At 39.4% G+C, this 21,456-nt stretch overlaps 1 protein-coding gene across 19 annotated transcripts in view; it reads right to left on the minus strand.

Annotated features, from left to right (window-relative positions):
• Positions 1-21,456, minus strand: part of LOC108035863 (acetylcholine receptor subunit alpha-like) — a 604,633-nt gene that overhangs the window by 209,473 nt on the left and 373,704 nt on the right. For all 19 annotated transcript variants that reach the window (XR_007763683.1, XR_007763682.1, XM_050886180.1 and 16 more), the window contains one exon: positions 783-1,029. Coding sequence is in view for 17 of the 19 variants with exons in the window: in XM_050886180.1 (XP_050742137.1) it covers positions 783-1,029 (247 nt within the window). In the remaining 2 variants the exon portion in view is untranslated. The remainder of the gene's footprint in view (positions 1-782; positions 1,030-21,456) is intronic.

A 21,456-nucleotide genomic window follows, 5' to 3' on the forward strand; every position in this document is an offset into this window, starting at 1 on the left:
TAACTCAAACAGAATGCACTAGGTCTTTTTTTTGGTTTATTTCTAAACATAATGGAGATACGCAAAAAAGACCATCGGCCGAAGGTTGGTCTCTAAGAGCCGAGGGCAGGCAGATTATAAAGCACAGAAAAAGAGGGTAATATCCGAAGATCTGGCTCTCTTTTTTTGTCGGAAGTCTTCTACGCTGCTCCGTGAATTCTCTGCTGACGTCGACAGCAGCATACAGTTTGAGGCAGAAAAAAAACCGCTTTTGCGCTTGGACATGTCCGGGCGACGAAACTGCAGAACTGAAGGGTAGTTTCATCAAAGGGTGAGACGGGACTCACAACTTTTTCTTTATCTGAAATTTATGTATATACAAAAATACACCAATAACATAAACATTATTCAGTTTTATATTAGAGACCTTTATATTCAATATTAATTTTATTTGACGACGATCGGACACGCACTTCTCTCGCTATTCGTAGTGCGTACGAATTAGAGACCCCAAATATGAAATCACCGTTCGTTTTATTGTTCTGCTAAGAAATATATTTCATCCACTGTGCGTTGTCAGCGTGGACGATTGGGTTATTGGCTTGCGTGAGTTAAACACACTTTTATTGTTAAAAAATCGACCAGATTATGTACAAAAATAGTTTTATCCCCAAAGCTCGACCTGTGTCACACAACTGTTTTCCGTTAATTTTAATTTCTCGAATGCCATACAATTTACTTCAAATGGTAAAGGGTAAAAGAACAAGCTTTCCAATATTATACCTAATCATGAATTAACTTACTTTTGTTGAATCCTCTTGCAGTTTAGTATGCTCCGCTATAAAGCGCACACAAAAGCAGCTTTTATGAATTTTCGGGAGACATTTCGAGTGAGAAAATGCGGGATTGCTTAGAATGGGACTCTTAATCCCTAAACTACTAATATCCATGTCAGGGACGGCTGCTATTTCTTCCGAGCTGCAGTGGGTGAGTGGCGGCACGGTTCCATGCACTCGACAGCTTCCTCCAAAGGGTCCATTAGCTGTTATGCTAAAATTTAAAAAAGAGCTTTTGTAGACATTTTAATATGTAAGAAACATTGAGCATTAATCGAAATAAAATGTGCGAATTCTATAGACGTAGGTGTGTGTGGCTTAATCGAAAATTTGTTTCGTTAAATTGAATGTAATTTAGCAACCTTGCGTTTTGGGCATTGACAACTTTATTGGGTTAATTCTTCAAAACATGGATTCTGGCAAAACTAACATAATTTGAAGATCTATGACCCAACTACGTCCTATGATCAGAAGAAGGTGCTGGTTTTCGCTTACACAGAAAAAAAAATGCGCCAAGATCAATTTGATATGCGCATGGTAAGTTTGTGTTTTTTCGACAAATATCAATTTTACCATGAAATAATGTCAAATTGATACCAAAAAATTTTATTTTCACGAATTCGCTCTTTTTGAAAATTTTTTGACATCGAAAAAGAGAGGATAGAGCAATATGGCGGCGCTAATTACATGAGTGGAAGCGAAATAGACCTATTCGAAATTCGACTTGGCTTACTTCAAACATGTTGTCTCGCTTGCACTAACATGGTTTTCATGGCGATAGACCAGCTGCTATGGTGTCTCTCTCTGATGCTGAAGGTAACAGGTTCAATTACGCCCCAAGGCAGAGTATGCTTAAGTGTTTAAGAATAATATCTGAAATGTCCAAAGCTGCATTTAAATGATTTCAGATTTCAATAAAAAAATAAAAATAAATTTGTCGCGGGGAGGAATCGAACCACTAACCCTCAGGCCTGTGTATCAAAAACGAAGCGCTAGCCCTCTGAGCCAACGCTTGATTGTGACCAAAAAAGCTTTGTCAAAGCTTTGTCAAAGCTTTTTTCTAGAAAAAAGTGATACTGATACTGATAACATTTCGATCATATCAATTTGATATGTGCCGTATCAAGGCCGATTTCATATTGAATTTCATCAAATGAACCATCATATAATATCAGCTTAGTCTAGGCTGGGATATTCGGTCTGGACGCAGACATAAGTTTTAAAATATATTTATCGGAGCGTTTTTGAAAAGGAGTAAACTCGGTTGGTCAATGAACAAGACTGATTTCTATATTATTCAGCGTTGGCCATCAGATCTCAGCTCCCGAAAGAACATACAATTCTCTTATACTAACCTATGCAAAATATGTAAGTGCCCTTTGTTTAAGTTTCGGCTTTCGCGTTAGTGCTGAGCTTGATTTCCAGTTTCCTGGTTGAGAGGTGCTACGTCATCAAATATGTGGAAGTGGGTGCATCTGCTGCCATCTGAGCCACATGTACATTTTTGCATCTTCTTAGCTAAACGGTAGCGCCTCCGCCTCTGTTTATTTATTTCAAAATGTTTAGATTACAAAATTGTAAGGAACTAATTCAGTGTTCGTTCCACCAAATTTATATAAACGTGACAACCCAGTAGTTCAGTGAGAAAGCACAGACGTGGTGGGTTTTTGGTAGGTTTATTGCCGGTATGATTACAGATGGCTTGGTAACTCGTATGTCCTTGATATACCCACTTGTGGCTTTTGGTGTCTTCGACGGTTCTGGTTGCCTCGATGTCCTCTAGCCTCTTAGCTCCCTGAAGATTTCTGCTTACCGCTTGTCCCAGTCGCTTAGGGAAGCGTCGCCGTTCTCAGACTAGGGTAAACAGAATGACGCGCCCACCAGGATCACTCGTTTTGACACACGACCGCCTGTCCCTTGCTTTGTGTCGGATGGTCCCCCTGGGGTTTCTACTCAGATCGTGCAGACAGTCGTCAAGGCAAACGCCAGGAACGAACGTTCCACCCTAGCCTCACCCTTTCGCTTGCTGTCCGTGCCGTTCCTGCGAGGCTCGATCTGTCTTGTGTGGCTGTCGCGATGTGATGTCATGCTTGCTGATGGCGGTGCCCTGCGAACTGCTCCTGGCTGCGTAGCTGGTCGTTGCGTGGCTTTTGGTGCTCGGGTTCTCGGGCATACGCCGATCCAGGACTTAACGAGTCAAAACCGTTTGGTCTCCTTGAAATTTCCACTCGAGACCGTACTGATCCCTCTCCCTTCTGGCTGATCGCGCCAGGACCTGCTCAATTCCACTTGACGTACGGGGCTTACGCCGGGATACGCCAACGCAGTGCTTGGCGCGAGGTACACTGTGTTAAGGCAGGCTTAACTCCGAGCTCACGACTTTCTTGTCCTGATTTTCCGATTTTCCTCCTGCCTAGTGCTGCCGCCCCGCTGGTTCCCGTGATGCATGTGGCACGCCTGTGTGCCGCTTCGCTGCTGAGATCTGGCACCTTCTCTCTTGGTCCAAAGTTCAGGCCAGAGTCCAATGTCTTGGTCTTCAAACTCTCTTGTTCTCCATCATTGGTATCTAAACTATTACGTTCGCCAAACACTCAAGTATTCCAAACTCTCTCGAATTTGCCGCGTACCTGGTAAGTGGGCTGATGCTACTGCTGCTGGGATTTGTGTGGAATTATTTAACTTCTCATATTTCCACCTTTACTTCGGCAAACTTAAAAAAATCGTCGATCCTACTCTCCGGCGTGTTCTTGTGTATCCTAGCTTTCGAGTCCTTGCGACGCTCTTTCCGATTCCCTCGGCGCTCCCACGTTGCTCACTCTAAGGTCCCTCGACGCTTTTAACTCCGTTGAGTATATACAGCCCTGGTCGTCCTTCTTGTAGCCATTTGTTCCCACTCGGTACCGATACTAATCAGTTATCGTTACCCAGAGTGCATGCTCACGAAATCGATATTCATCACCCGATATCGCAGATGCGGCGTATTGCTCGCCGCGATACTCACCCTACCCGATATTTCCTTGTGCTCATTGATCGCACTATTGTCCAGTGCAAATAAGTGGATATTCTGTAAATTTTGCAACATTTCTAGGTGAGTTTTCAATTTAATTTGCTCACTTCTCCCTCAGCCAGCTGACTAGGGCTTCACGCTGGCAACCCTCGAATGCGGGAGCGGAGAGGACTTAGAATTCGCTTTGCAGCAAGTAAGTACGGTAAAGTGTTGTTTTTTTGTCTCCGCACTAGACCTCCTATTTTTGTTTCAGGTTGCTGGAGCCATGTAAGCCCCTTTCTCGCCCCTGCTTCCAGCCGTCCCTGCCCCTGCCAGTTCTTCAAAACTGTGATATTTGCAAACTAAGTGCCAAAGACTAAACAACTGCAGCGATGCGACTATCGCAATCTGGCAACCCTCAAATCTAAATTCGTACGTGTGTGTTTCACTCAGTTTGTCACTTGAGTGAAATTGCAGTGCCAATTTATAATCTTGCAAAGATTATTCAAAATCTCTGGTCGCCGACGTACTACATCGTTGGAAGACGGTGTCATCATGCTTTAAACATTCGCAAAATGGTTTCACGTACTGGCTCCAACTGCATTCTGGCGACACGTCCCGCCTAACTTCAATCCAGCGACGCTTCGGTTCGAAAGCCCTTCGTTTTTGTCTATAGACTCGAGCCAAGGCCAGTTTATCACCACATGGCTGACACGCCCTTCAAAAACCAACTCGAAATAAAACCATCAGTATTCGCATACGTGGTTGTTGTTGTCTCATAATCATAATCATCATCATAATCAGTTGCTACAAGTAGTAGAAAATGATTTGTCCTATATAAAATTTATGAGATTTTCAACATTTATCTTTCATTTTATTTACGGCAGGACTTGAAAAATGTGGAACAAGAAAGGAAACTAAATTCGTCAACCGGAAGTTTGTATACCCTTGCAGTTATAAGAAATAATCAACTTAAGTAACACCATGTGAAATTTTTAAGGATTGTTGCTGACTTCAGTGATATTAAAAAAAAATATTTCATTCTGATTTCATTTTTATACCCTTGCAGAGGGTATAATGATTTCAGTCGGAAGTTTGCAACGCAGTGAAGGAAACGTTTCTGAACCCAAAAAATATAAATATTCTTGATCAGCATCACTAGACGAGTCGATCTAGCCATGTCCGTCTGTCCGTCTGCCTGTCTGTCCGTTTGTACGCAAACTAGTCTCTCAGTTTTGAAGCTATCGGGCTGAAACTTTCCCAAAAGTCTTATTTCTATTGCAGGTAGTATATAAGTCGGAACCAGCCGGATCGGACAACTATATCTTATAGCTCCAGTAGGAGCTATAGGGGGAAAAAAAAAAAATTATATCTTTGGTGTTTTTTAACATATAAGCTTCTTAGCTTGGAAATAAAATTTTTAATATATATTGATTTCATGGGGTCGGAAACGTCTTCTTCCCTGCGTTGCAGACTTCTGACTGAAAGAGCTTAGTACGTTTATCAGAGATAGAACTTTCGGAACCCGTACTTTAACATTGGTGCGAGGCGGCGGTCAATTAGCGCACGCGGATCTAGATCAGTAATCAATTGCCGAAATGAATCGTTTTGTAAAATTGTATATCGAGCACCTGCAGTACGCTGATTGCCAAGCAGAAATAAACGCACTAGTCGACCTGATTCGGCAGATAATTTGGTTACTCAAAGCAAGAAGCGAGTGCAGTGCTGTTGTGCGACGATGCGCGCCCTGTTTTTTGACCATGTCAGTCGCAGTATTCTAATGTTTTTCAACAAAACTGGTTCACCTAGAACTATTGAAAGATCGCACTTCTAACCCATTAATACTCTAACGGCTGTTATGCGACAATGTAACCAACGAGACCTCTAAGGTCCTGACGTACCGCCATCACTAGATTGTCATCAAAGAAGATAATTTATAAAGAAGGCGTATATAAACGAGCAATACATCATCTGGCACCTCTGGGCGTTAAATTGGACACATTTTTTTTGGGTCAAAAGATTACACATTCTATCATAAAACTGTAAGCACTACAGATTTTCGCGTATGGTGAGAGTTAAATTGGGCGTGGCACCTCGTTGAAACAAACTTGCGCTGCGCAGGAACCCCAGGAATCTGCATGCCAGATCTGACGGTTCTAGATTTTATAGTTTCCGAGATCTCAGCGTACTGCACAAAATTTGTGCCTTTAACAGTTTAAGTGCTTCTTTCCTATTCCTATTCTTATGCAGCGCGAACATGGCAGGAGCACTGTGGCACCCACAAAGCTCCCAAACCTTAGACACTTCTTATGCTAGAAAACAAAATTTTAATCTATATGTATTGGTCTCGCCATTGCCTATCGATTGAACAAAAATAAGTTTGTCACGCCACTCACATTACAACATACTATATTGAACTCGCGTGTAGATGGTGCCACTTAATCTCGCTTTGCTGCTCGTATATCTCCATGTACCCTTTGGTTAAAAAAATTGTGTTTTGCTTGTATATCTCTACCTTTCTAATAAAGTGTAGTAGGTCATAAGTTGATGGTGCGCAAAATGTAGCTAGCTATTTATATTATATTTCTTATATTGACCTGTTAAACATCATCTTAAATTTCCAGGACTTTCAAATGGAGTTTGGATTCGCAGAAGAAAAGCTCAATGCTCAGGCAGTGTAAATGATACTGAACTGATATGCGAGGCCACATTTTTTGATTAATAACTTTAAAATGTTTTTTTTTTTTTATAAAAATGTATCGTATACTTAAAGTTGAGGAATCTCAGTGGCTATACACATTAACTTTTTTTTTTAAAATCGTTACAGCCGTTTTTAACAAATCGGAAAACAAATTATATTCCCAATATTATAAGACAATATGTCAAAAAACACCGAAGCTATAATTGGTTTCATACTATTTTTCCACCCATTTTCCGATCTTTCCTATGGCACCTATATGAAAAGTTGTCCGATTTTGATAAAATTTATTTCAAAATTTATTAAAAAAAAAAGTTATTTCCAAGCGTAGGAGCTTATATGTTAAAAACACCAAAAATATAATTTTTTTATATTATTCCAAACCATTTCTGATAGTTTCTATGGCAGCTATATGATATAGTCGTCCGATTTTAATAAAACTAAACCCGAAAATTGGAACCAATTAAAAAATGTTATTTCCAAGCGTAGAAGGTTATATGTTAAAAAACACCGAAGATATATATATATTTTTTCATTTTTCCCGCGATAGTTTCTATGGGAGCTATAAGATATAGTTTTCCGATCCAGCTGGTTCCGACTTATATACGACCTGCAATTGAAAGAAGACTTTTGGAAAAGTTTCCGCCCAATAGCTTAAAACTGAGAGACTAGTTTGCATAGAAACGGACAGGCAGACGGACAGACGGACCTGGCTACGCTTCCTTCACTGCGTTGCAAACTTCTGACTGAAATCATTATACCCTCTGCAAGGGTATAATTATATCTTTCGTGTTTTTTCACATATAACTTTCTAGGCTGGGAAAAAACATTTTTAAAAATTTTAAGATTTGCGAATTCAATTTAATAAAAATCGGACTACTCTAACATATAGATATCAAATAAAATTTTCAAAAAAAAGGAATGAAATTTTTTTTTTTAATATCACTGAAGTCAGCAACAATCGTTATGATTTCACATGGTTTTACTAAAGTTGATTTTTTCTTATAACTGTAAGGGTATACAAATTTCGGCTTGCCGAAGTTAACTTCCTTTCTTGTTTAGAAAATGTTTTATACATTTGATTATAAGGAGAATGATTTCCAGCGGTATATCAATGTTACACACCAAATACCTTTGTGTTTTTTTTTTTTATATTTTTAAAGGTTGAAATAAATGCCTATTTAAAAGAATATTGATAATTTTCGATTTCTTTTCTCGTTAAAAGAAAACGAGGTTATGGTATAAAAGATGAACCAGCCACCGGTGTATAATGATTCACATTCATTTCCAAGCGAATTAATTTTATAAGAGAGAGATTGTTGAGTTTGACAATCTCATGCATTCAGTTAAAATATAACATTTTCTGAACGAATTTGACGGAGTTCAGTTCAATGCACACTATGTACGTCATTAGTTCATACAATCAAAACTTTTTTAATATAATGGAAATCATAGAGACACCTGTGTGATGATGCAGCCACCGAGGGAGTCGATACTTTTGTATGCCATCGAATTTTGGATTACAAAAATGAAGCACTCAATATTATAAAAATATATTATATTATGAAAAAAGAATACAAATAACAAATAATATAACAATACCAACAATACCAAAATAAAAGTAAAAATGAAAAACGTTATAGTCGAGTGCCTTGACTATCAGATACCCGTTACTCAGCTTAAGGGAGCAAAAAAAAAAAAAAATGGAGATATAAAAACAGCTAAGAGATATAAAGCGCCACCTACTTATTTCAATCAATAGGTAGAAGATAAAACAAAAAAATTTAAGCAAAAAAAACTACGGTCACCACAGTTTTGGGCGGTTTGTGGGCGTTAGAGTGGGCTTGGCAAAATTTTTGCAGGTCAATCGATAGGTTGAGACGAATACATTTTAGAAATACATATTTTTCTATACTGAAAACTATGGTCACAACAGTTTTGGGAAGTTTGTGGCCGTTAGTGTAGGAGTGGCACATTTTGGTCAGTCGATAATAGAAATTTATGTTTCAGTTAGCATTTTTTTTCTATTATCAAAACTGTAGGCGCCACAGATTTTCGCAGATTGTGCGCGTAAGAATGGGCGTCGCACTCCGCTGAAACAAACTGGCGATGCGCAGGAAACCCAAAAATTTGCATGCCGAATCCGAATCTTCTAATGTTTATAGTTTCCGAGGTCTCAGCATTCATACGGACTGAAATGGCTAGATCATACCAAACTTTATGGGGTCGGCAAAGCTTCCTTCTACCTGTTACATTCTTTCCGACGAATTTAGTATACCCTTTTACTCATTTACGCATTTAACGTCCCAGGGATCAATTTACGTAGAGTCCCTTATTGCGATTATTGTGGATAATAGATTTGTGAGAGGTTGCAGCCCTCGTATGCTGACGTATGCTTTACTATGTAATGTGATGGCATTGGATATATTTCCAAGAATCGTAGAGACAAGACTAAATCTGACTAAGTGATAGCTCCTTAAAAGGATCAGACTGAACGGAGTTGTAGACACAGGAACGATCTCATCAATTGTAACCATTCAGTTTTTAGATTTTGGTGTGAAGCCATAGGCCTAGAAAACTTTCAAAGGAAGCCGCAGGATATCGCCATTTTACTTGGTGTAAAATTAAAATTGGAATCGAAAAACTTTTCATATTAAATGTTTTCTGACTTTTCTACCAAAAAATAGCAACGCTTTTATATACATATAAATATATTATAAAAAAGTAGAAGATAAAAGTACGGAAATTAATGTAACCCAAAGTCAAAATGATATGGTGTTTAAGAAATGTAAGTTACCAATGTTTTCTTAGGAACTTATTTTCCTATGCTTGCTTAAGAATTTGTAATTTTGTAGGGACCTTTATGCAAATTCAGCAGAACTATTTTAAATATAAGGAAATTTTAATTCCAAAAAATCGGGAAAGACTCTTTCAAAGTCCAGTTAAAAAACATTGAACCTTAGTTTTAACACCGGTAGGAGCTGTCTTTTTTTTGAAAACTTTCATGTGTTTCTATCTAGTGTCTATTTGTTCAACCAGAGCAAGCTTGATAATATTCTCCTGTTTTGATCTGAGTCTGACAAGCTAGAGAAAAATTCTCGAGCATGGGAAATGGGAGCTCTGTGTATTTCTGTCACCAACTCATTTGATACTAGCCCGGTCCTTCGGTTACATTGCAGAAAAGTGCCAGTATAACTTCATATTAACGCTTTAACGAACAGCTTCGTGGACATACTGATGCACAGATTTGAAAATTTCATGCAGTCGCATATTGGACTGCATGAAATCGTTCTGCCTTTGATGCCTCGCAGGTTTTACTTTTCAAGTTAGGCATCTCGCCGGCCGGAGAATATAACACTTGTTGTTGAAACAATTTCTGTTGCTCCCTTTGATCGAGGATCAACTTCACAGATTACAAGACGCGCGTATTTTTAGCTCGATTGATTTGAAAAACGGGTTCCTCCACTTCTTCGGTATAAAGGAAAAGAGTCTCAAGTATACGTCGTTCGTCACACACAACGGACAGTTTCAGTTTCTTCGAGTTCCTTTCGGGCTATCTTCAATTCGGCGTATTCCAACGACACGTGAATGCTATCTTCAAAGACATGACTTGTAAAGGAGTGGCCATACCGTATGTCGACGACATTATAATCCCTGCAAAAACGGAGAAAGAAGCTGCCGAAAACGCCATCCAAAGCACATGCTGTGACATTGTTTCCTGTTCCGACTAACCTGAAACAGCTACAGAGTTTCCTTGGTCTAAATCTAAGCTGTTGTGGAAGCCTTCAAAAAGTTCAGGGTCTACTTACTGGGTTTGCGATTTAGACTCATAACAGACTGTAATGCTCTAGCCAAGACCATAGAATAAAAGGACTTATGCACCCGAAAAAACCCATAACAAAACTATAATAATTATAATCAAAACCAGTGGGATTACGTGTACGTTATTTCAATAACCTTATCGCAGCCCAGTCCCACAACAATTTTTAAACATTTTTCCATCATATTTGAAATGTATCTTAAATAGTAAACTTCACAACGACTCTATTACAAAGAATATTTTATGTATATTTTAAGAAGATCTTGGTGCCAAACGATTTTAAATTCAGATACATTAAAGTAAATGTAATTGGTTTTCTTTCCTGAGATAGCACTTCAGCAATATCTAAGTCAGATGCATCAGTGGTTCGGATCTATTTTTTATTGAAGTCTGGTTGTATTAATTCTACTTGCGCAATTAAATTTTTTTTGGCTCGTTAAGGGTATAATGATTTCAGTCAGAAGTTTGCAACGCAGTGAAGGAAAGGTTTCCCCATAAAGTACATATATTTTTGATCAGCGTCACTAGACGAGTCGATATAGCTACGTCCGTTTGTCCGTCCGTCTGTCTGTCCGTTTTTACGCAAACTAGTCTCTCAGTTTTTAAGCTATCGGGCTGAAACTTTCAAAAAAGTCTTCTTTTATTTGCAAGTGGTATATAAGTCGGAACCAGCCGGATCGGACCACTAAATAAAGAGATTAATTATAAGCACAGAATTTTAAGATTTGGCTCCAATTAAATTAACTAGCGAATTTGATGCTTTTGACATATAACCTTTTAAATTTGGAAATAACATTTTTTAATTAGTTCTGAATTTCAAATTTATTTTCATTAAAATCCGACGACTATATCAAATAGCGGTCCGAACGATCGGAAAATGGTGGGAAAATAATATGAAACAAATTATAGTTTTGGGGCTTTTTGACATATTATCTTATAATATTGGGAATATAATTTTTTATATTTTTAAGAATATCGAATTAAATTTTATTAAAATCGGACTATTCTAATATATAGATGTCAAATAAATGGTCTAAAAAAAGAATGAAATAAAATTTTGTTTTATTATCACTGAAGTCAGCAACAATCTTTAAAAATGTCACATGATGTTATTGAAGTTGATTATTTCTTATAATTGCAAGGGTATACAAACTTCGGCTTGCCGAAGTTAACTTCCTTTTTTGTTTGAATTTACATTGCTATTTTTTCTATATCATATTATAAAGTAGTCCAACTTTAAAGTATAAAATTATTATAAAAACGGAATATTAAGATTTGGCTTAAATTAAATTTACTAGCGAATACTTTGTGTTGAAAGCCAAATGTAACGATTATTGTATTTTTGACTTTATAATGCTATTCTTTTATATTGACAGTATATTTTAAAGTAGTATGACGCTAATTACATTTTCTTCGAAGTACTGAAATAATAAAAAACGCTATAGGTTGAAATAGAAGAGATTTTGATAAAGTCAACCATAAAGTAGCACTACCAGAGCCGATCTAGCCATGTCCGTCTTTCCGTTTCATATCTAAAACTATAAGAGTTTTACAGATTTCAAGTTTAGGTTTAAATTTAGATTTTTAGAAGCAGCGCAAAAAAACCACCCAAAATTTTGGAAAAATCATATATTTTACCGCTGATATCCTGAAAACTAAAAAAGATAAGAGATAAAGAGAGATTTAAGACTTAGACTTGCTACGTAAAAATGCTACACCCTACCTAAATTTAGGTGATATGCATTACTCTCGTCAACACATGTCGGGAATTAATCGGGATTAAAAATATAGCTGCCATAGGAATAGTACGATAAATAATTAATGAAACCCTTGTTATACCCTTGCAGAGGGTATTATAATTTCAGTCAGGAGTTTGGAGTGAAGAAGACGTTTCCGACACATCCGTCAGTCCGCCGAAGTGACTCCAAAAGTGTCGTCGAAGTGACATATTTCTTCCCTACGGGAGTCCCTTCCGCGAGCATAAATGAGAACTGATAATACGTTCAAATGCTTTAGGAATTGGCCGCCACAGTTTTCTTCGTTTCGGTTTGAGTGTAGCAAAATTTATATTTTATATGTACTGAAATTTAATGCTTCTATTATATCGATTTAACTATAAAGAAAGTGTTGGAAAATCATATATTTTACCGCTGATATCCTGAAAACTAAAAAAGATAAGAGATAAAGAAAGATTTAAGACTTAGACTTGCTACGTAAAAATGCCACACCCCACCTAAATTTAAGTGATATGCATTGCTCTCGTCAACACATGTCGGGAATTAATCGGGATTAAATATATACCTGCCATAGGAATACCACAATAAATAAATTAAGAAACCCTTGTTATACCCTTGCACAGGGTATTGTGATTTCAGTCAGGAGGGTCGTCGAAGTGACATATTTCTGCGATCAGAATGCGATATCGCGGACGATAGTTTTCTCCTAGAAAAATGCTTGCAGGGATTATGGACGTTAATGCACCAAGCATGTGCCTGTTACACAGTGTCGTTTTATCAGCTTGGGCAAAATATGCGAGTTCCCGAGGAAGATACTTAAAACAAATAGCGACGTGACACAAATGATAATAAAAAGCACAACTAAGAATGAAGCGAATTAGGTAAAATATTACTTTGAAATACCGGGATAGAAGTTGAAATGCAAATGATGATAAAGGTTGCTATAGTTATTACATAGAAAGTGATAAACGTGCGGACAAAAATTTGATATACTTAACTTTAGAGGATACAATTTTTCGTGTTAGTCCAACAGGAACATTAAATGTTAGGCGGTTTACAAGTTCTGCAGAATCAATATCACCTCTTATAAAATTTGAATAAAAATAGTACCAGAAGAACACCTAAATCGTTAACTGAATATACACGGTAAAATCGTTTATTTTAAAGAGAGTAACTAATAAACGCAGGAATACCCCTATAAAAATTCTAGGCGGTACAACCTTTTAATAGTACTCACACCATCGCTGAAAACAATCAGTATCTGACTGTAAGTTAAAGCCCGACGCTATATCATTATATGATAAACAAAGCTTAACACCATCAGCATACATTAGTACACGAGAATGTGTTATGATTGATGGAAGATCGTTAATAAACAAAGTAAAAAGCAAACTGTCAATTCCATAGTTGCATATTATCGGTAATCTGTTCGAGCCACCACTTATTTCGAAAAATCTGCTGGTCTACTCGATTTTTTATACTTTTTATAAGTGTTAGATTTAAGGTTTTTAAGTCTTTGAAGCGCATTGGTAAACCAAGGAGGCCTGTTTAGGTTTGAAAGAAACTCATCAGGCACTCATTCATTAAAAAACGTATTTGAGACTGTATAGAAAAGTTCAGTGGCACTTTCAATGTCTGTACAACTGTACAAGTCTGTCCAATTAAAATGAGAAATTATATCGTTAAGTTTATTATAGTCACATTTACAAAAACATCTAATTTTAGTTGGAGAAACTCAAGGAGAGAGGGTATCAAGCAGGGGAGGCTAATTGTCTGTTCCATAGTTGGATGATATCGGTCTTCAGGTACAACAAGAGCGTTAATTCTACATACGGTGATTTCAGACGGGTCTGAAACAAACACAAGATCTAATTGTCTTCTTAAGAAATTTTTTATAAAGCTTACTTCCTTAAACGATAATTCTGAAGGGCCATCCACAAAATCATGGGCGGATAACGGCATAGCGACAAATGAGTCAATAGGAGAAGATCAAGAAATGTCAGGTAGATTAAAGTCACCTAAAACAATCAAAAGGTCTCTGTTAGAAAAAAGGGATAAAATAGATTTGGTGCTTACTAGGCCAGAGCCAGGTGGAATATAAGAACATGTTACAAAAACAGATAAAGATTGCAAAGAAACTTTCACACTTAGAAATTCAATTTCACTGGGATTATGAATGAGAATTCTTTCAGATGTTAGGCTAGAAGTAACGGCAATCAGGACACCGCCCCCCTACGCAAGTGGCGGTTTATATGGTACAAATTCTTTAACTACTAAATCATGACTAAGCCAAAAGCTTTCAGAAAGTAAAACATTAAAAACATCAGGCGGAGGAAATATTTTAAAAGGCGATATCCTACGAGCGTATGAATATCGAAATTGTTCAACTGCAATATCTTCGGATGGGAATTTTTCACGTATAAATTCCAGAACATCCTCAGATGTGGTATCTGGGGTGAATCTAGAAAAAGAAAATAATTGCTTCCTTTGTGGAACAACTGAAAGTTTCTTATGCCCCCCAGAAGCAGTCTGAACTTCACTAGGCTGAGATCCAGGAACGGTGACTACAGTACCTTTAGGTCTGTACCGATTTCTTTGACTTAGCCAGTACAGAAGCTTTTAGTCCGGAAACATGGACTTCACTCGAGCTAGCTGTATCCGTAAGCACAGTTGGTTCGCTTACCCCTGTGTCGACAGGAACTGCTGCTACCAAGTCCGGATTTGGGTTGGATTCCATGGTGGTATTAACGGCGATTAAGCTGGCTTTTTTACGTTTAGGCGACTCGGTTAATAATTTTTTATTATTAAACTGGGAACAGACGTTATTGAACTCCTCATTGAGTTGCCTAAAAGCACCCGAGATATTCAACAGGCTGTCTCGAGTCTGCTTCATAAAGCCGCTCATTCCAACCACCATTTCCTTGCAGGAACCACATGACCACATAAGACCAGAGTTAAGATCAATAAAATCTTTTACTCTACCGGTGAATCCTGCACATTTGACGTGCATCATCGAATCGCAGAGCCAGCAAAAAATAAAGGGGTCTTTCGTTGAGTGTGCAGTTTTTCTTGGAACGGACAAGGGCCATTATAACACAAACAAATGAAAAATGAAATAAAACAAAATATCAAAAATACCTCAAAGTAAATTTGGCACTGGGATCAAATTCAAATATCACAAAGGCACAAAACACAAAAAAAAAAATTTTCAAAAAGTAAAAAAAAGTAAAAGCACGAGAGAAAAAAATATTCTTTCGACTAAGCGTGGCTTGTGCGACACTAACAACTTTCAGCACGAACAATTACAAAGCAAGAGAGAGAGAGAGAGTTGCAGAAAATAGCACCACAAAAGTCTACCAGAAATTCAGCGGGTACATAGAGAGCAGGTTACAGTTATAAAATAGAGCGAGGGAGATTTAGAGGGAGTAAACGAGTTTTAGCAAGTTTAGGAGTGTAAGTTACACAAACAAAGCTTTGAGATTAAACAAATCTTATAGAAATGCTAAAATAACTATTAACACGTACTCGTTTACTGGGAGGTCTATTGAAAATTACTAGCGCAATTGTTAGGCTAATATTTTTAAATAAATACACACAGAACACTCGCACAAAATCACTGAAAAGGACAAAATCTCGGAGCACTAAAGTAAACACAGTTTTTCATAAGCGACTCTAAATCGATGACAATAGTCTGCATAAGGAATTTTATATAAAGCTTACTTGCTGTAACGATAATTCGAAAAGACTAAACACAATATCATGGGCGGATAAAGGTAGGACACCTAGGACACCTAGAAATATCAGGAACCCAACGCAATAAAGAGTCTCTCTTAAAATGAAGTGATAATAAAGATTAAATTGCAGTTAAATGGTGCCCAAAAATGATTAAAACAGAGCCAAGGTGAATATAAGAACATCTAACAAAGAATATATAAGGATTGCAAGTAAACTTTCTCACTAACAATCATTAAAATTTATCACTTTATCATAAAGCCAAAAATAGAAATATGAAAAATCGAATATGAAAATCGAAATTGTTCAACTGCAATATTCTCGAATGGGAATTTTTGATGTATGATTATCAAAACATCCTCGGATGTAAATCTATAAACAAATAATTGTTTCCTATGTGAAACAACTGATAGTTTTTTACGCCCCCAGCAGCAGTCTGAATCTCAGTAAGCTGAGAGCCAGAATCGGCACTCGGTGCACATGTGGGTACGACCGGCTCTGAATTTTCTTGCAGCCTGACATCCAGAAACAGGGACTCCACCGGAACTAACTGGAGACACATTTGGTTCACTTACCCCTTTGTCAACTGCTGCTACCAATTTCGGATTTGGGGTGGATTTTATGATCGTATTAACTGCCGATAAGCTGGCTTTATTGCGTTTGGGTTAGTCATTTTTTTATTATTTAATTGGGCACAAACGAAATTAACCCATAATTGAGCTGTTAAAAGCTCCTTAAATGTTCAATAGGTTGTCTTGAATGTGCTTCATAAAGCCCATATGACTACATGGGACCAGACTTAAGGTCACCAAAGTCTTTAGCTCTACACATGTAACGTCCATCATCGATTCGCAGAGCCAGCAGAAAATAAGAAATGTTATTAGTTGAAGCCGGAAGAGTACAATATTTCTTAGAACAGACAAGATCCACAATAATACAAAAAATAAAATAAAGCACCAAAGCACTTAAAACTAATATAATAAGGAGCGGGAGATGAAAAGGGAATAAAAGAGTTTTAGCTAGTTAACAAAGCATAGCGATTAAACTAACAAATGTATTATATAACTATATAAGTATAACCACGTACTCGTTTACTGGGAGATCTATTAAAAAACACCAACCAAACACAGAATGATATACGCTAAACTTGGTACAGATGTAGAAGAAGAAGAATTTCCTTTCAAAATACTTTCTAGCTTTTAAAGTTTCCTTAAAAACTGTTTGATATCTGCTGATGCCTTTCTTTTCATACTTCGTCTGTGCACCTCGACTTTCTTCATAATATTTCTTTTCTGTTCTTCCCTATCTGTGTACCTCTTATCTGCTGTTCTGCTGTTATTGCAGTAATGATGTTACCCAATGTTTCTTTAGTGGATCGTCGAGCCTAGATTAATATTAACTGATTAAGTGTATGTATGTAATCTAAGAATTGAACCTATTTTTTGGCCATGTGATATCTTTTAAGATATCAAATAATATTTCTTTATTATACCCGTTAATCCAAGAGTAAAATAGTTTATTGTATGCGGGGAAATGAATGTATAAATTTCCCTCGCAAAAATGTACCTATAACGCTAAACCAGCATCTTAACAGTCAATCTTTAATTGATGCATACCCCTTTTATTTGGGACATCAATTGGGTCTTGTAACTCTCTAGGTATTGTTAATTTGTCTGTAAAAAAGATAGTAGTGAGATAATAAGATAAGAGCACAACGACGGACGGTGCATGAAGTCTTACAACGAGCGCTGGTCGACGCCTGTGATCTGTGCGAGTTAGGGCTACGGTTAGGCTCTCCTTCTCTTATGTTAACTAGTTCTAAGCTGACAGCCAAAGAATAAAGGCACCTGTTCCAATTTGTGTGCGTTCCTTTCTTAATCACCGTTGCTTACAAGAAAAGGACCAGCAGCATCATCGTCAATGATTGTGGCCACCACCTGGTCTGGATCGGTGCTCTGCATCATTATATGAGTGCAGAGACATCTACCAAGTGACCGACCGTTGTGGGCAGCAACTTGCCGCAGCGGTTATATCAGAACCAGCACTTCCGTGAGCAGCAATTGTCATGGTGGTGCCACAATATAATAAAAACCCTTTCTGGCGCCCAACCAAGTCTTCATCATCTTAAAACTGGTACTCTAGGACGGAGTGTTTTGGACCGCACAGAAGACTGCGAAAGAGAATGAAAACATTCATAGATTCATGTAAGTGAAACCTTATCGAAACGATAATAAAATAACGTATTAACATTTGTGTTATTTCTTATAAAACATTTCTTTTGGAGAACAATGTCGGCATTAAAGTCAAGAAGTTTGAGTGATTTATTTCTTTGTGTATTCCGGTGTTTTTCTTTCGAATCAGCAAAATCAATTGTATTGTATTGTATGAGCGATTTAAAGCCTAAAGATTTTGTTGTGCGGTTAAGTAACCTCGCCTCACCAGAAGAGGCCGCCGAACGTATAGTACAGAAAGTACAAAGTATGGATTCACAACAACTACAGGCAATCATAAATGCAGCGGCTTAGCGCTGCGACACTATCTGAGCTGATATTGCAGTGTACTTGCCTTTTGCAATATCCGCTAATTTGCCTTGTGACGAAGGCCTTGATGCAGTAAAATCATTGCCAGAGTTTAATGGGTCACACAGAAAATATGTTTTTTGGCGACAGGCAGCAATAGCTTCTTATGAGTTGTTCAGACGGTTTGACGACGGGAGTTCTAAGCATTATCAGTCTGTTCTTAGAATCCGTTACAAGATGAGGGGATCTGCTGATTCTATCCTTTCATCCTTTAATACTGTTCTTAATTTTGATGCTATTATAAGCCGCCTTGACTGTACTTGCTCGAGTAAGAGCTCACAACACTGTAACGAACTGTTTTCTTTGGTTTCTGCTCGCTACGGTATTTGTGCGGCTAGCTCAGTAGATTGTGTGTGTTCGTCCCACCAAATTTATATAAACGTGACCGCCCAGTAGTTCAGTGAAAAAGCACAGAATTCTCGAGTTCGGAGTGGGTTTATTGCGGGTATGACTGCAGTCGGCTTTATAACTTGCTTGTCTTGCTGTCTCCGACGGTGTGGGTTGCCTTGTCGCTCCTTGAAGATCCTTGACTGCTGCTTGCTCCTGACGCGATTGGCTCGGTGACTGCTCGGCCACGATTCAGACTCGCTATGGGGTCAGCCGTGCGGGCTTAGGGAAGCGTCACCGTTCTCAGACTAGGGTGAACAGACTGACGAGCTCTCCAGGATCACTCCTCTCGATACCCGACCTCTTGTCCCTTGCTCTGTCCCGGATGGTCCCACGGGCTTCCGCTCAGATCGTTCGGACAGTTAAGACAAAACGCCAGGAGGCTGCCTCGCTTTTCGCTTCGCTTCTGTGCCTCGTGTAAACGAACGTTCCACCCTAGCCTCACCCTTCCGCGTACTGTCCGTGCCGTTCCTGCGGGCTCGACCCTCCTTGCGTGGCCGTTGCGGTGTGGTGTCCTGCTTGCTGGTGGCGATGTCCTGCGAACTGCTCCTGACAGGTGGCTGTAGGTCTTGACTTCTGTGCTGGGTTCGAGGGCATACGCCGATCCGGGACTTCTCTCCCTTCTGGCTCGTGACTCTCAGGGTTCTGTTGCGCCACTCCGGGACTTCTCTCCCTTCTGGCTCGCTACTCTAGGGGTTCTGTTGCGCCGTTCTGGGACTTCTCTCCCTTCTGGCTCGCTACTCTAGAGGTTCTGTTACGCCGCTCCGGGACTTCTCTCCCTTCTGGCTTGCTACTCTCGATTTCAAATCTAAGTCTAGTAGACCCTCCAGGCGTAACCCCAGGACTTCGTCGGCAGGACAGAACAGAACTTAGCCGTGTGGTGCCTCCTTAGACCTCAGCCACCTGTGTCTCAGTTCGGAGATTCCTAGTAATCCCAATCCCGAACGTCTCGACGTGACGATCTTGCTCCTCGTAGGCTCCCATGGCGCTGCTTCCGACGACTCGCCCTGGTGTGGCTCCCTCGTAGCTTGCTTGGTTGGATTTTGTTCGACTCCTTGCTCTCGTCTGACTGCTCGCTCTTGACTGACTGATCTCGACTGAATGCTCTCGACTGAATGATTGATCCCGCTGCCAGCGCCCTGCGGGTTTATATAGGGCCTCTGGGAACCGTTATTTCCCTTTTGCACACGGCCCGCCAAAACTCTCCACATCGGGTCCAAAGTCCATGGTTCCTGTTTGACCCTCTTGTCCCTGACGCACTGCTTCCCGCCGCCGTCCAGCCTGATGCTGCCGTCCCGCTGCTCCCTGAGGCGTATGCCACATGTTTGTGTGCCGCAGCGCTGCTGAGATGTGGCACCTTCTTTCCAAAGTCCAAAGTCCGGCGGCGTCCCGCTACTCCTTTTTGCACACGGCACTCTCGCTCCGCCCGCCAAGTCTCCGCTCTCTCCTTCTCCATTGTTGGTCTCCGCCCTCCAAACTCTTGTCTCCAAACTCTCTTCCTCTCCAAACTCTCTCGCTCTCCAAACTCTTGTCTCCAAACTCTCTTCCTCTCCAAACTCTCACGTTCTCCGTCCTCGATCTCCAAACTCCCTCGTTCTCCGTCCTCGATCTCCAACTCTCTCGTTCTCCGTCCTCGATCTCCAAACTCTCTCGTTCTACGTCCTCGACCTCCAACTCTCTCGTTCTCGTGTACCTGGTGAGCGGCCGGCCATCTGCTGCTGGGATTTGTGGGGAGTTATTCAACTCCTCACAACACTAAGGGCAGATGTCTATCACACAGTTTTATGAAAAGCTTGAGAAGAAGCTGACACTCCTTACAAATATGAGAGTGACCAAGCCCAATAATAAGAAAGGGGAGATACCCTACGTGTATTTATTTCCGCGCTGAAGAGAAACTTAACCGATGTGCTTTTTGCTGCTCAGCCTAAGGACTTGCTTTGAACCTTGGCAATGACTCAGGAAATAGAGGCAAACCACGAGAGGCATGCCTTTGCCACAAAGTATGCCACAAAGTATGAAAGGAGGAAGATCTTTGAGAGACCCAGAGTCGTATATTACAAAGGACACTCGAATCCATCCATATTTTACCAGGGATCAAGGTCAACGAACCGTTGTTGATTTTAGTGCCTGTACGCACTCGATGCACAGCAACAGCAATATTACACACAAGAGACCGATGAACTCTCAAAAGTTGTCCGACTTTGGGCGTGAAAGGGTTTGTCATCTGTTTGAAGAAGATAAGGCTGGTAAATCCGAGGATTACTATAATCAGATTGCTAGTGATGCGGTAGATGACGTCAACGTCGAAAACGGATTTTCCCTGCTTCCGTTCGACCAACCAACAGCAGCGGGGGAACCACAAAAGTTTCAAGTTGACACGGGGGCCTTTAAAAGCTACATCAAGAGAGAGATTAGGTGGCCGTTGATTCTCCATTTACTATCAAGTCGCTTCATAGGTTTGAAAAAATAGAATACAAATGCCAGTTTTATTTTTTGGTATTGAAAGCCCTTTCTTCTTATTAAAAAAACTTTTGACGTCATAATTGGTCTTGACCTGTTAGCGAAAGTAGGTGCGACCATTGATCTTCAAAGCAATTCTATTAGATTAAATGGGGAACGTGAGGATCTGCACTTTCAAAAATGCGCTCAGATTAACTTTACGAAGATTGAGGATATTGTCGTGCCCACAATAGTGGAAGGAAG

The sequence above is a fragment of the Drosophila biarmipes genome, chromosome 3L (assembly GCF_025231255.1).
Source record: "Drosophila biarmipes strain raj3 chromosome 3L, RU_DBia_V1.1, whole genome shotgun sequence".
In the NCBI taxonomy this organism is placed as follows: domain Eukaryota; kingdom Metazoa; phylum Arthropoda; class Insecta; order Diptera; family Drosophilidae; genus Drosophila; species Drosophila biarmipes.